The 15194-nt window shown below is 37.4% G+C and overlaps 1 protein-coding gene across 1 annotated transcript; it reads left to right on the forward strand.

Annotated features, from left to right (window-relative positions):
- The first annotated feature begins 358 nt into the window (after window positions 1-358).
- LOC112801447 (protein LURP-one-related 8) lies at window positions 359-1380 on the forward strand. Its single transcript, XM_025844168.2, has 2 exons — window positions 359-839; window positions 923-1380. Exons 1-2 carry the CDS (start codon window positions 534-536, stop codon window positions 1280-1282), a joined length of 666 nt encoding a protein of 221 aa, XP_025699953.1. The 5' UTR covers window positions 359-533; the 3' UTR covers window positions 1283-1380.
- Window positions 1381-15194: the final 13814 nt, after the last annotated feature.

Consider the following 15194-nt stretch of genomic DNA (forward strand, 5'->3'; position numbering starts at 1 on the left):
ACGTAATTATATATATCTTATTCTTTCTATAATACAATGCAATTAGATGATGAGTCGATCAAAATTTACACTATATAGTGTTATTTTAAAGATGAAATTGTTTTATTTTTTTAAAACTTACGTAAGTTTTGACAATTTCATTTAAATAAATTAGAAGTCTTATGTTTTATTCGGGATTTAATAATTTAATCTAACATTAGATCATAAAAATGGGTCCAATTCTGAATTATTATTTTTCATAAAAAATTAAATTAGAAACAGAGGACATAGAGAAAGCACAGGATAATTGTCACCCAAGGAGGTAGCAACAGAATCGTTGAGCAAATAAAACTTGTTATTTAATTAAGTGTTAAACACGTGTCAACAATGTAAAGGCTTTTATTACTATGCAGAATTGAAGATATCTATAAGTATGTGGCTTGTGGCCAAACATTCGTAGGTGCTTTCGGCCGCTGGCACCGTTGAAACCGAGGGTAGAATCCAAGACAGCGTTGATTAAAAGAAGTAAAGAACAGAGAGAGAGAGAGAGAGAGATGAGGGTGTTTCCGAGGTTGAGATCTCTATCAAGAGCAGTGCACCAAGAACAAGTAGAACAAGAGAAGGAGAGAAACAATAATGATGAGTACCCTGTAATCAAAATCCAAGAAGAAGGAACATTAAAGAGCACGTGCTTAACAGTATGGAGAAAATCTCTTGTCATGAATTGCAAGGGTTTCACAGTCATCGATTCCCACGGAAATCTTGTCTATAGGGTCGACAATTACATCCACAACCCCAACGAGGTTGTTCTCATGGATGCTTCTGGAAACTCTGTTCTCACCATGTGCCGGCGCACCAAGGTATGTAATGTCAGAATAAATTGTTCTTAGCTATAATATATTAAGACGTGTTATGTTTGATGTGATAATACTTGTATATGCAGAAGCTTGGGTTCGGACATAGTTGGTATGTGTATGAAGGGGAAGGTAGGGAGAGTCCAATTTGTTGTGTAAAGAAGCATGTGAATATTTTACAGGGAAACCCCAAGGTTCAAGCCTACGTGTACCGGCGGCATAAGCCATGTGTGGCGGCGTTTACGGTGGAAGGTTCGTACGCGCAACGGACGTGTAAGGTGTTGGACGAGTGTGGAAGCGAGGTGGCTCAGATCAAGAGGAAGGAAGCGAATACGAAGAACGTTAACGTGTCGTTTGGGATGGACATTTTTCAGTTGCTTGTGCATCCTGGCTTTGATCCTGCTTTCGCCATGGCACTTGTCTTGCTTCTCGATCAAATGTTTTCTTAGCACTGTTTCCCCGTCCCCTTTTTTTTGTTCTACTTCTTGTACTTGAGGAAATCCATTTTCAAAAATAAGATGAAATACAAAAACTATCCATTATTGAACTGCTTGATTGTGTGCTAATAATGAATTTATAATTTTAATTTATTTTTACTTTTTATTATACAATTTGACTAAACCTAGTTTAATCTAAATGGTTGCAACCTTAATACTTTGTGAATTCATAACACTGAATTTAAATTTTAAACTATGAATATAATGAACAGAGGTGATAGGTTCGAATTGGTGATAGATTCGAATTAAAATTAAGGTTGTGTTTGGTCAGTATCTTTGAGATTTACAGACATATACACTAATATATAGAAAAATAAAGACACAAAAATACACTAAAATTTTAACATCAACTTAAATTACTACTAGAAACTCAACAAAAAATTTATATCAATAATTAACTCAATAATTCTTATTTTTAAAAAATAAAAATAATTTAACCAAGGTAAAAAGAAAGAGGAGTATGCCGACAAAGGTGGAGGAGCGAAATGGAGGTGGCGCAGAGTTGGGAATACTCAACGTCTAAAGCCTCAGTGAATTGCTGATGGTTTGTGATCCGGTCTTGCCATCGTCCTCGCCTAGGACGCTAGCCCATCCCTCTTTTGCTGCTGATAATCATAAAATGGGTTATCTACGCCAATGATCTCCGGTCTAGACAAAAGAAAAGAAGATCTGGAGAATGAGATAAGGAGGATGAAGAGAGAAGAGTATTGATGGTTGAGAGAAGAGGAAAAAGGGAGGAGGGAGAACAAAGAATGAAAAGGTAAAAAGGTCAAATTTTGTGTTATATGTATATCCATTGTGTATTAGTGTCGTAGTTTTAAAAAAATACAAAATACATAATTTTATATGTATTTATGTACTATGTTCATCAAAAATTTATATCTCAACAAATAAACAGTAAATATGTGTCACTGTGTCTATGTATTAGTGTTTATGTCTTGACAAACAAACACAGCACAATAGAACAATAGACCAAGCTTTCGAACCAAAAATAAATGTGAAAAGTGAACCATCTCCTGATAGCTCAACCAAGCTCAGGCCGCTTCGCACCAAGAAACAGTCTATATGGACAAAGGACTATATAACACCATAAGCTAAGAAGTAGCATTGCAAACCCCAGAAATAGGAATATGAAAATTTCATGAGTTTTTTCATTAGGATAATGAGTTTTCACTTGAATAGGAATGTTTCCTTTCTATATATCGTTCTCGTAATTTCAAATTTCACTCTTCCATTTCTACAATTAATAATACATATTCACACACCTTAATTCTTCATCATTCTTCACTCTAGACTAACACGAGCACTTATACTTCAAATCTTTCTTCAGTATTTTTTTTTTTTTGAACTAAAGGAAGCTCAACACATTAAAGTGGAGCATACATACGAAAGAACATAAACATACATAGCAACACCCATAACACACCACGCTCCTAGCAATCCAGGACTGCCATCAGCCTCACATCGGATCCCCCCCCACACCACTCTGTGCAGTTCAACACCGTCCTTGTTTGAATTATCTCAATACTTGCCCTTGTATTATTGAAGATCCGTGCATTACGTTCCAACCATATGTTCCATATCACTGCAAAGAACGCTGTCATCCACACCTTCTGTCCTTGTTGTCTATTGTGTATGCCACGCCAACTCTCAAACAGCTCTTTAATGGTTCCAGGAATTATCCACTCTCGACGAAACAACCGCACCCAATTACACCACACCTGTCATGTTACCTCACACCGAAGAAATAGATGCTCAGCCGATTCGGTTGCCTTGGTACATAGCACACAATTGCTATCACTCTGAATGTTAACTCCTAGTTTAGTCAATCTCTCCTTGGTGTTGACTCTACCTACTAGCACAAACCACCCAAAGAGCTCAATCCTCGGAGGTACAAAGCCTTTCCAAAGTGTACTTGTAAAGCTATAGCTTGTGATCTCATCCGACAACGTTTTCGATTGTAAGACCTGTATAATGGATTTCGTAAAAAATACACCTTTATTGTCCAACTTCCACATCACATTGTCCTCGTGCCCAGCTGACAGCTTCACTGGCCTTAACCTCTCATGGAGCTGACGGAGAAGTTCCAGCTCCCATTGAAACAGCTCTCTCCTCCATTGAAAATTCCATATCCACTCTAACCCATTCCAAAATCCGCAGTCCCCAATGAAAAACCCCTGTTGGCTTGAAATAGAGAAGAGTCTTGGAAAACTCACTTTCAGAGCACCATCCTGAACCCAGTTATCCTTCCAAAATCGGGTTTTCCTGCCATTGCCTACTTCCATTGCCAGGCCACTAACCACTTTATCACGAATGCGTGGTTCTTTGATATTCAGCTGACAAATGTCTTTCCAAGGCCCTCCTCTAACTGGCAACGACTGAGTTGGAAGCATTACACCCGGGTTCAACTTGTTGCATGAACATACAATCTTCTTCCACAGCAGACAATCTTCCTTGGAAAACCGCCACCACCACTTAAATAAGAGCGCTGTATTCCGCAACACTGCATCACCAACCCCTAATCCCCCCGCTTTCTTTAGGGCCTGGACCAACTCCCACTTAACCAAAGGTATACCAGAGTTACCGTCCTCCTTGCACCACATAAAATTCCTTTGTAATGCTATAATCTTGTCCGCCACCGCCTTCGGCATCCTGTACAGACTTAGGTAATATATGGGTAGGCTATTCAATACCGATTTGATAAGTACAAGCTTACCCGCTTTATTTAACACATGTGCTTTCCATAAACTAAGCTTCTGTTCCACCTTATCGATGATTGGTTTCCAAGTTTTCACTAGGCGCGGATTCGCTCCTAGAGAAATACCCAAGTATCTAACCGGTAACGCGGCTTGCTGGCAACCCAGTAGTCAACATGCACGATCGATCCATCCCTGCTCACAGTTTACCGAGATCAGACTCGACTTATCAAAATTGATGCTCAACCCGGACATCAACTCGAAGCACCACAACAGCCTCTTATAGTTTACAATTGTTTCAGTCTCCAGCGGGCAAAACAAAATTGTATCATCCGCAAACTATAGATGCAACAGTTCAATATGATCTCCCCCTACCAACAGTGGAGCAATACGCCCATTCCTCACAGCTTCCCCCACCATCCTATGCAAAATGTCAACAACTAGTACGAACAGGAATGGAGAAAGTGGGTCCCCTTACCTTAGTCCCCTCTCCATCTTGAATGGCTTGGATGGTGACCCGTTTACAAGGACTGCCATAGTAGCCGTAGTAACACACTCCTTCACCCAATTCCTCCACCTTTGGCCAAAGCCCATTTTCTGAAGCACAACATCCACAAAACTCCATCTTACTCTGTCATAAGCTTTTTGAAAATCCAATTTGATAATAGCTGCTGTCTTTTCTCGAGTCTTCAGCCAATGAACCGTCTCGCAGGCTATGAGTGCACCATCATGAATTTTTCTACCCTTCACAAACGCCGTCTGTGTCTCTCCGACCAACCCCGGCATGACAGCTCGCATCCTTCTCACCAACACCTTTGAAATTACTTTATACACACATCCCACCATGCTAATCGGCCGAAATTCCTTCACCTCCTTTGCACCTTCAAACTTTGGGGCTAAAGTCGCCCATGTTACATTCACATCCGTTGGCAGCTTAGCACTTTGAAAGAACCCCAGCACCGCTGCTATGAATTCCGGCCCAATATCTTCCCAACATTGCTTGATGAAGTTCATATTATACCCATCACTCCCTGGGGCCTTGAAAGATTCGCAGTCCTACACCGTCTCCCTAATTTCCTCCTCCGACGGCATCACTTCCAGCGCTTCAGCCTCCTCTCGCTGGATATTCTTCACCAAACCATCCCTCAGTCCAATCCTCAGAACATATTCCTGTCAATATAAATCCTTGTAGAACTTCCTAATTACATCTTTTATTCTCGCCGGATTATGCACAAGTCTTCCCTGTACCATCAGGGCATCTATCCTGTTATTCCGTCTTCTGGCTGAGGCAATGTTATGGAAGTATCTGATATTCTTATCCATGTTGGCAGCATGCTTGGACCGAGACATCTATTTCCAGTGAATTTCCTTCCGAATGTACCATTTTTCACAAAATCTCACAAGCGCCTTCCATCTAGCCTCTATTGTACCATCATAGATCCCATCACTCACCAACCTGTCCAGCCTTGTGATCTCCTCCTCAAACTGCTGGAGTTTCTTATCCATGTCCCTAAAGTTTTCCTGGTGCCATTTCCGCAGTGGTACTGTTAGCGCCCTCAGTTTACATGTGAATTGGGCCTCTCCCAAGCTTCTCCATTCATTCTTCACCATTCGCAGAAATCCCTTATCGTAAACCAGGAATCCAGACTTCGGAATGATCTAGGGGCCCCCCTCCTAATCTTGTACCTTCCAAAATCAGCGGGCAATGATCCGACAACCCCCTTGGGCCCCCTTTTAGCCGAATATTCGGAAACCTCTCAGTCCATTCAATATTGACCAGCACCCTATCAATCCGACTGCATGATCGTCCCCTAAAACCATGTATACTTTCGATCAGTAAGAGATAAATCCATCAATTGCATGTCATGCACCCAACTCTTAAACTCTTCCGCTGATGCCGGCAAACTAGCCCCCCCTTTTCGATCCTCAACATGTAAGATTTCATTAAAGTCCCCTAAAAAGCATAATGGAACCTGACATAAACCTGCCACATAGCTTAGCTCTTCCCACACCACCTTCTTCGCCTCCCTCCCATGCGCCCCGTACACCAAACAAAAAGCACAGGGGAAGTTGGTCCTGGTTAACACTCCTTTAACGCATAGCCAACGCTCACCTTTATATCTATTATGTACTTTAAACACTCCATCATCCCACATCAATAACAGCCCCCCAGCCGATCCTACAGACTCCACAAATTCCCACCCAGCATTACTACTTCCCCAAAGCCGTGCAACATCATATTTAGTAAGTACTTCTCTTTTTGTTTCAATCAGTCCTAACATGTTCAAGTTATATTTATTCTTCAAAGATTTCACCATGCTCAACTTTCTGTCCCCCCTCAACCCCCTAATGTTCCAACAACTCACAATCATTTAAACAAATTTTTACTCACCTTGTTCTTATTCTGTGGGCGACTCCTTCTTGCCTTTTCTTTTTGCTTCGTTAGTCTCCGCTTCGCCACTATTTCTTCATTTTGTGCTTGAAAAATTCCTATAATATCGACTTCTTCATCATACAAGACCGCACCCGATTTCACTGCCAGTGCCCAGGTTGCGTGATTTTCTTGTACCTGCTCGTCCTGTGTCTCCTTGTACTCATCCCCCTCTGCCTCCCCCTGTTTCTGTTTCCTCCCCTGCTCCTACCCATCCGGGATCACCACCGTTAGGCACAGCCGGCATGTCACCCTCCATTTTGCCGTTCACGCCCAAAGTCCTCCCTTCCCTGCCTGCCGTCTCAATCTCATTGTGGCACACTGTTTCCCATCGACCATGTCCGAACGACCCCCTTCCTGGGTTTCCTGCGGCTGCCGCTGTATTGCCACTCAGGCGAACAACCCCCATGCAACCCACTCACTCTATCGCACTCTATTGCCTCCCCGGTAGGCGGAACAATGCCCTCCACCTCCTTCTGCAATTCGTGGGTCACAGCCACTACCGAAGACCAAGCTACGGGCATCGCTCCTCCCAGCTCGGCAGCAACCTCCTCGGAGTACCCTGGCCAGTCTCGCACATCATCCCTGGGCGCCGCTGCACTCAACACACGCGAAGCCTGGCAGAAACCCGGATCCCCGACCCGCTGGCATCCCCAAGGGTGTCCGATCCAAGCGCCCTTGAACCCAGCCTCCAACTTTGGCCCAGCTCAATCTCTGGCCCACTCACCAACCTAGCCTCTGCCCTTCTCACCCAACGCTCCCTATATGCATCCCCCAACCCAATTCCACCCTTGATAGCTGTTGGGCCAGATGAAGGACAGCCCAATTCATGCCCCACACACCTCCCAGCCTGGCATCCCACCAGACCCACATGGTACACCCCAAACGGTCTCACACACGCTATAGGAACCCCCCGTCTCGCAGGTCCACACACCTGCGAAACTGTTCTTTCCGACTCACCCTCATTAATCCCCTCAACTCCCTTAACAACCTCATCTCCATCTTCCTTGGTACCACTAACTGAATCTGGTACATGACTAATCTTTTTGAAATTCAAATAATCAACGTTCAGATCATTCAAAATCACCTCTCTAATTACTCTTCTGTCCTTCTCCGATTCATCCACCATAGTACTTCCGGCGATCAGTGTCACCGCCGGATCCCACTGCTCCGCCACCTTCTCCCGAACCTTACCAGGGGCCCTAAAACTATATTCTGAGCCCTGACCCTGAGACTTCCCCCTCAGTGTCCTCACCACCTCCCTGGGCACCCACCTCCTTCACGAAGACCCCAAAGACATTATTCCCAATAGCAAGTTGCATCCATTCTCGAATTTCATCAAACACCTCCGTCTCAACTTGAATCCTCACATCACACTGAAGCACGTCTCCCCACTGTCCTCCTATCTTTTTAAATGTGTCCGGCAACCATGCATGTAGAGGGATTCCGGAGCACTCCAACCACACTCTGCAAGTGATACAGCGTTCCGATTCCTCCCAACGCCCGATCTTGTTAAAATAGTTCAACAATGTATCCATTTTGAAAGTAAATGCTTCGCCGGCGTGCTCCACTGTATCAAAGGTTAACAGAACTTTCGACGCTCCGATCTCCCGGACATCCACAATATGAGGCACCTGCTTACACACCCTCTCCTTCACCGCTCCCAGGTGCAACAGTTTTAAAGTTTTTCCCACTAAACTCCGCACCAACCAATCCATATTTGAGTCAGCTATGGGCACCTCAATCCTTTTCATATCGCCACCCCTCGTTATAGGTGTCGTCTGGTCCCGCAGCAACTGTCCCGCAACAATGTGGGCATTAGCATCGCCATTCCCATGATGGGAATCCCCTGGCTCCCCACCAGGCTTGCCTAAGAGTACCATTCTCCTTGGTCCTACCCTCGTCTGAGATGGTCTTCGAAACTTAGCTTCACCCACGTTGATTACCTTATCCCGTATTCTCCAATGGTTCATCTCTGCAATAGCCTTCAGAGCATCACCTTTTGTCGTGTATCGAACAAAAGCAAAAAGATAAACCATTCCACGCTTCCATTTGCGGCAAAGATATATGTTGTTAATTCTTCCCGTCCAACAAAACAAGTGATACAATTCTCTCCTTGAGATACTCTCTGGTAGATTATCCACGAACACAGAGAACAAATCATTTTCCAGTCGTTGGTATTCCTCACGATTCCATACCCTATGATCCTTTTCTTACGGGTGAAAGCCCCTAGTTCTGCCTCCCCTGCCGTTTCCCCCTCTATCCCGTTCTCGATCGTTCATATCCAGAAGTTACATGTGCTTCTTGACTCCTTCATTTATTAACCCACATGACACTTAATTGAGTATCAAAAGACAAATTAATTTTTATGATGTAGATTAAACTAACAAGGTGTTATTGCTTATTAGATACCAATAGAATAGCAAGAAAGGGTAACATAGTGCAATTCTATTGTTCTGAAAATAATGCCTTCATTTCATTCCAATATGATTGCTAATCAAACATTACATTTGATAGATAGGGGTAGATATTTCTTTTGTTTTCTTTTCTAAAGTCTAAAAGGCATGATCCACTTGACTTCATGTGCTTAATTTTTTGTCAATCCATCAATAAACTGCTTAACCGAAATTTGTTTCGTTGATAAATAATACTGTGTTATTTCTAAGTAGTTAAAATTAACCAAAATTTTCATATCATTTTATTTATCTAACTTAAAGAGATTTTTACCTTTAAAACTGGGTCTTTAAAAACAAAAGGACAAAATGTTAATTGAAAAAACTAGATTAACTAAAAGAATATATTAAACATGCTAGTTTATGGGCTAAATAGGTAATTCGTTTAATTTTTTTTATCATGTTGCATTTCAGAAGTTAATTTAGTCCAATCTATCTATTCTATTATATAACAATCAGATTTCTGCACTTAATGATGGAGTTGACGTGGCATGTTTCTGAGAGTGTTTTTCAATTTATTTCTTTCAATTCTGTAAAGCAAATCAATTATAAATAATTAATGATATCAATTAATTAATTTGATTAAACATTCAAATCTCACAATTTATTGTAATTTATATAAATTGATTAATTATAATTAATTATATCAATTAATTAATTTAGTTAATTATATTAATGATTTGATTTGATTTGATTGGAGTAAATATCAAATTATTTTAGTAAATAATAAATATGATAACAAAATACATGAATTAATTTAATTAGTTTATTTTTTTCAATGACATCTATTTATACGAAATCATAATGTGTTTTTTACTCATTCGTTCTCTTTTCTCTCTTTTCTCTTTTTCTTTCTCTCTCCCATCTCTTGTGTTTAGGACTTTAGGGTACAATTTTGTAATTTATTTCATTTTTATTTCTTTTATCATTATTTATACATTTTATTTTTTATATTTTTTATATTTTTTATCTATTTTAGTTGGTCATCATTAGTTGCATATTTTTCCCTTCGAGCTTTTGATTAACAAAAGAGATGTGTCTTTTTTACGGTATTTTTAAATAATCTTACTATAATTTTATTTTGTAATATTCTCTTTTATCATGTGTACTTCATGTGTTTAAGGAGTTGACTTAAAGTTATAATATGATATATAAAATTATAGTATGACTTACATTATGCTGAAATATTTGGACATTATCGTATAGATATTTTTGAATTTGTCCATTAAATTCAATCATATAGGATCTTGAAAATTATGCAATTATGTAATTATTTATTTTTTCATATAATTATTGTATTAGTCATTTACATTAATAAGACTATTTTTTTATTAATATTTATAAATATACTATTATCTGTATAATTAATTGAATCATCTTATTCGTTTAAGTATAATTTTATTGAATTAATTATTCGAAGTGTCATCGCTATTTTTATTTTTAAAATTTTTTTAATATTATTTAATAATTATAATAACATGATGATAGTTAAAAAAAGACAGAACAAAAAATTTTTTAATGTGAAAATAGGATAAAAAAATAAATTTATTTAATGTGAAAATAGAGCAAAAAGAATAATATATGTTTCTTTTTTTATAGATAATTATTGTAAGGTATCAAAAGTTCTAACAATTATTAAGAATAAATGATCGCTATAAAAACAATGCCAATTTAAATGATATACAAATAAACCATGTCAAACATAACGTACAACTTAAAAAAGTTACTTACGAAAAAATATAATTTATGACATTTATTTTTTTTTACTATTTATTTCAAAAAAAATCATAATTACTTAACAATCTTTATTTTTTAAATTCACTATATATATATATATATATATGCAATTTTACTCTTTTTTTATAAAATTCTACTTGTGATGCTAATTCTTCTAATGATGTAAATGCTGATAATTATATTTTTACTTTTTTTATGATAGTTTCTATTTATTGATGTTAATGGTTGATTGTTTTTTTAAAATAAAGTGCATTATAATTTTAGGTTATTTCATAATTAACATTAATGTTTGATTATTTCTTTAAAAATAAATTATATTATGATTTTAGGTTATTTTATAATACATAATTAATGTTCATAATACTAAATTACTCTAAATTTTCTATTTTCTATGGTTATTAGTTAATCCCAAATTAAAAAGATTATGTTGAATTATTAAATAGTCCAAAAGTATAATTGAGGTAATTAATTTAATTTATTTGTTTATTAATATATTTGATCGAAAGCATGAATGATAAATAAGACAAGAAAATAATTAAAAAAATAAAATTTTAGTAATTACTCAAAATAAATAAAAAATAAGTTATAAGGTAGTCTTTTATTTAAATTATTAATAATTATAAAAATAGAAGATCGGTAATTATTTTAAATAAACATTGAATTCAGTTTTATGGTACTAATTTATTTGAATTGTTAATAAAATTTTATAATTTTCAAATTTATATCTATTCAATTTATGTATTTTATTTGATTTTACTTTAACAAAAAATTAAAACGTGTCTTTTTAATTTTTTTTAGAAAGTATAGTGAAATGAGTTATATCAATTATAATTAATTATATATAATTAAACTAATTGATTGTGTTAATTTTTAAGATAAATAACACATAATAAATGGTGTGAAATTAATTATAATAAGTTAATAATTAATAAATAAATAATATTGAACCAAATCAAGTATACTAATTATTTGTACTAACTAATTAAGTATTTTTTTAATAGGCTCTGCTAACTGTGCCCTTAGAACATAGGCTAAAAACATTATAAAAAAATATTTTATGAAAATTATTAAAAAATAAATATTTTTAAATGTATCCCTAAGAGACAAGTTGTAACATCCTAAGTTAATATTCTACCTTTAAAGACCTTTAAGTAGGGTGTCACACTTAATATGAAAAAGCAAAGAACTAAATCATTAGTTAAGAAAAGAAGGAAAACACGCGCGAAACCTTGGGTGGAAATAGAGTAGTACTAAAAGGATGAAATTGAACAAAACTCAAAGAGATTCAAGCAAACATAAAAGAATTTCCATGAACACGGTTCTAAAGGAGATAGTGCTTAAAGGTAACTATGACGAAAAGGAAACTAACGCATCCTAACTAGTTTCATCGAAGAAACTTCCATCCTTGTGTCATGTCCTATCCTTGGCTCGGGTTGTCGGATTCCTCTTCCTCGGTTTCGGAATCAGACTCGAGGTGTACCACCTTAGATGACCGCTTCTTAGATGCTGAAGCGTTCCTGTCTAGGAAGCTTACGACGGGCAGCTAGGGTTCTTCTTCCACGAACTCTCGATCTAAGTAGATAGTTTGGAGCACGGTAGTAGTGGTCGCAACTACCCACGCATGCTTCGAGGGGTCATACTCAGAAGTTACCTTCGAGGGACACTGCGTCGTCTCTATCCGCTGTGCCATGTTCCTCTGGAGACAGTATGGGAAAAGAAAGGGAGTGAGAACCTAACGTCTCAGTAGGAGTGCTATGCAACACCTCCATATCCATCTCCAGCCCACGTGCGGGATTTTTAAAAAGAGCGTATAACGTGGCATGTAATATGTATCTTTCTTGTAAAACATATGTGCAAAAAGGAAAAAAATAGAAGGATAACATCTTAAGTAACATCAACATAATCACAATTAAATCTAAAGAAAAAAAACATAAACATCAAACTTTCATTCATGCTTTCTTAACTTTTAACTTTTATGGAAGGTATTGAGCTCAAACCAGTATAAATGAGAGTCCCCTTCCCTTACCGAAGGTTCTTATCTCGAGTGTCTTGGCGATCACCTTCCCTTACCGAAGGATCATCTCGATCGATCACCCTCCCTTACCGATGGATCATCTCGATATCTTGTCTTTGGGAGTCACCTTCCCTTACCAAAGGATCACTCCCTCAGTTCAATTTACAATCAAGGTTATTTAGACATACACAAGAAAAGAGTTATATCAACAAAGATATATTATTATATAAAATTGATGGGAGTTCCCTTCCCTTACCGAAGGTTCCCAAAGGTTTGCCGATCACCTTCCCTTACCAAAGGATCATCTCGATTCGATCATCTTCCCTTACCGAAGGATCATCTCAATTATCTTGTCTTTGGGGGTCACCTTCTCTTACCGAAGGATCATTCCCTCAGTTCAATTTACACTTAGGTTGTTTAAACATACACGAGAGAAAAATCATATAAGAAGAGATTATGGAAGAAAAGGAACAATTGTGATAATAAAGGGATATATAAAAATCATGAGACTCTAGCATGTGTATAGATTTTTTAATTAAAAGATCTTGGTAATATAATAGCATGGATTGAAAGAGGTCATATCAAAGTGCAGAAAATAGGGCATTTTAAATAATTACACAAAATATTAAAGAAATTATGTATTCTCGATCCTAAAGGAGTAATATAATGGTGCAACGATCATATAATAAGAATAGAGTATATTATATATTTGAATAAAACATTTAAGAAAGCATGTACTCTTGACTTTGAAGGAGTAATAATGACATAATGATATGCACATAGTAGAATAGGGTATATTAGATGTTTGAATAAAATATTTAAGAAAGCATGTACTCTTGGTTTTAAAGGAGTAATAATGACATAATAATATAACAGGTCACATAGATGCACATAATAGAATAGGGTATATTAAATTTTTGAATAAAATACTTAAGAAAGTATGTACTCTTAACTTTAAAGGAGTAATAATAACATAATGATATGCACATAAAATATTTGAATAAAATAATATAAATAGTAATATAATAATGTAAGAGATCACACATATGCATATAATAGAATATGGTATATTGAACAAGACAGTATAAGAAGGCATGTACTCTCGGCCCTAAGGGAATATTAATATAATAATATAGGAGATTGAATAAGCATTATAAGAAGGCATGTACTCTCGATTTAAGAGAATATTAGCAATATAATCATATGAATGAGCACAAAATGAGTATAGTGAATAATTGAATGAACATCACAAGGAGACATATACTAACGATTCAAGAAGACATGAATGACATGGTGGACAGACATGATCAACATGAATAAAGGATGAGTGAAAGATAATTAATGCTATGATAACATTCGTGAATGGAAGAAAATAAAAATGGAACATAACACATGCCAAGCATTTTAAAAAAAACATAATTCCCTACACTTTTTCTAACGCTTCCTTGTTGCCTATGAGCTTGCCTCTTGTGTTCCTTGTGTTTGCACACAGAATATATTTTTGTAGAGAGAGAAGGGAGAGGATTAGTGTTTGAGAGAAGTAATTTTCTACCTATAGGTGCACCCCTATTTATATACATTTGGTGATAGGATGGTTGGGATAATTTTAAATTCAAACGGAAGGTGGTTACTAGATTCTTATCCATAAATTCAAAATTCGAAACCCAACTCCCAACTGACTTTCGAATTTCGAATTTAATTTTTGTTTCTAGAAGGGGTGGTTGTTACATTATCACCCCGTAAAAAAAGAATTTGTCCCCAAATTCCATATCCGAAATTGGTCGATGAGGATTGTTAAATAACTTAGGGATCTTATTGTAATCTCCTACTGTTGGAAAGGAAATCTTCACCATGATCGTTACCTGTAAATAATTTCGGGAACTTCTGTCTTATGTCAGCATCTCTTTTTCCATGTGTAGTCCCTTGAATTGCCACTACCCCATGCCACTTTTACCAGTCGTATCGTCTTGCTCCTTAGTTGCTTCATGCTTCTGTCTACAATCTTCACGGCTGGTAGTTCAAAGGTCAGGTCGTCTTTGAGTGTTACATCCTCTTGCTGCAACACATGGCTTGGATCGTGCTGGTATATATTTTTTTTTTTGGAGCTGGGACACATGGAACACGTTGTGTAGTCTTGATAGATTCGGTGGTAGGGCGAGTTGGTATGTCGACTTTCCTATACGCCGGAGGATTTGGAATGGGCCCAGGTACCGGGGGCTTAGTTTCCGTACCTTAAGGGCCATTCCTACCCCGGTGGTAGGGGTGATTTTTTTTGGAACACGTGATCGCCCTCCTGAAATTCGAGGGATTTTCTTCGTTGATCTGCATAGCTCTTTTGTCGACTTTGGGTGGTACGTATTCTTTTCCTTATCCTTTTGATATCTTCTGTGGTCTGTCTTACTAATTCGGGTTCTAAGTAGCCTTTCTCTTCTGGTCTATACCAGCATAAAGGAGATTGGCACTTTCGCCCGTAAAGTGCCTCATATGGTGCCATCCCGATGCTATTATGGTAACTGTTGTTATAAGCAAACTC

Source organism: Arachis hypogaea, chromosome 5 (genome assembly GCF_003086295.3).
Source record: "Arachis hypogaea cultivar Tifrunner chromosome 5, arahy.Tifrunner.gnm2.J5K5, whole genome shotgun sequence".
Classification (NCBI taxonomy): Eukaryota; Viridiplantae; Streptophyta; class Magnoliopsida; order Fabales; family Fabaceae; genus Arachis; species Arachis hypogaea.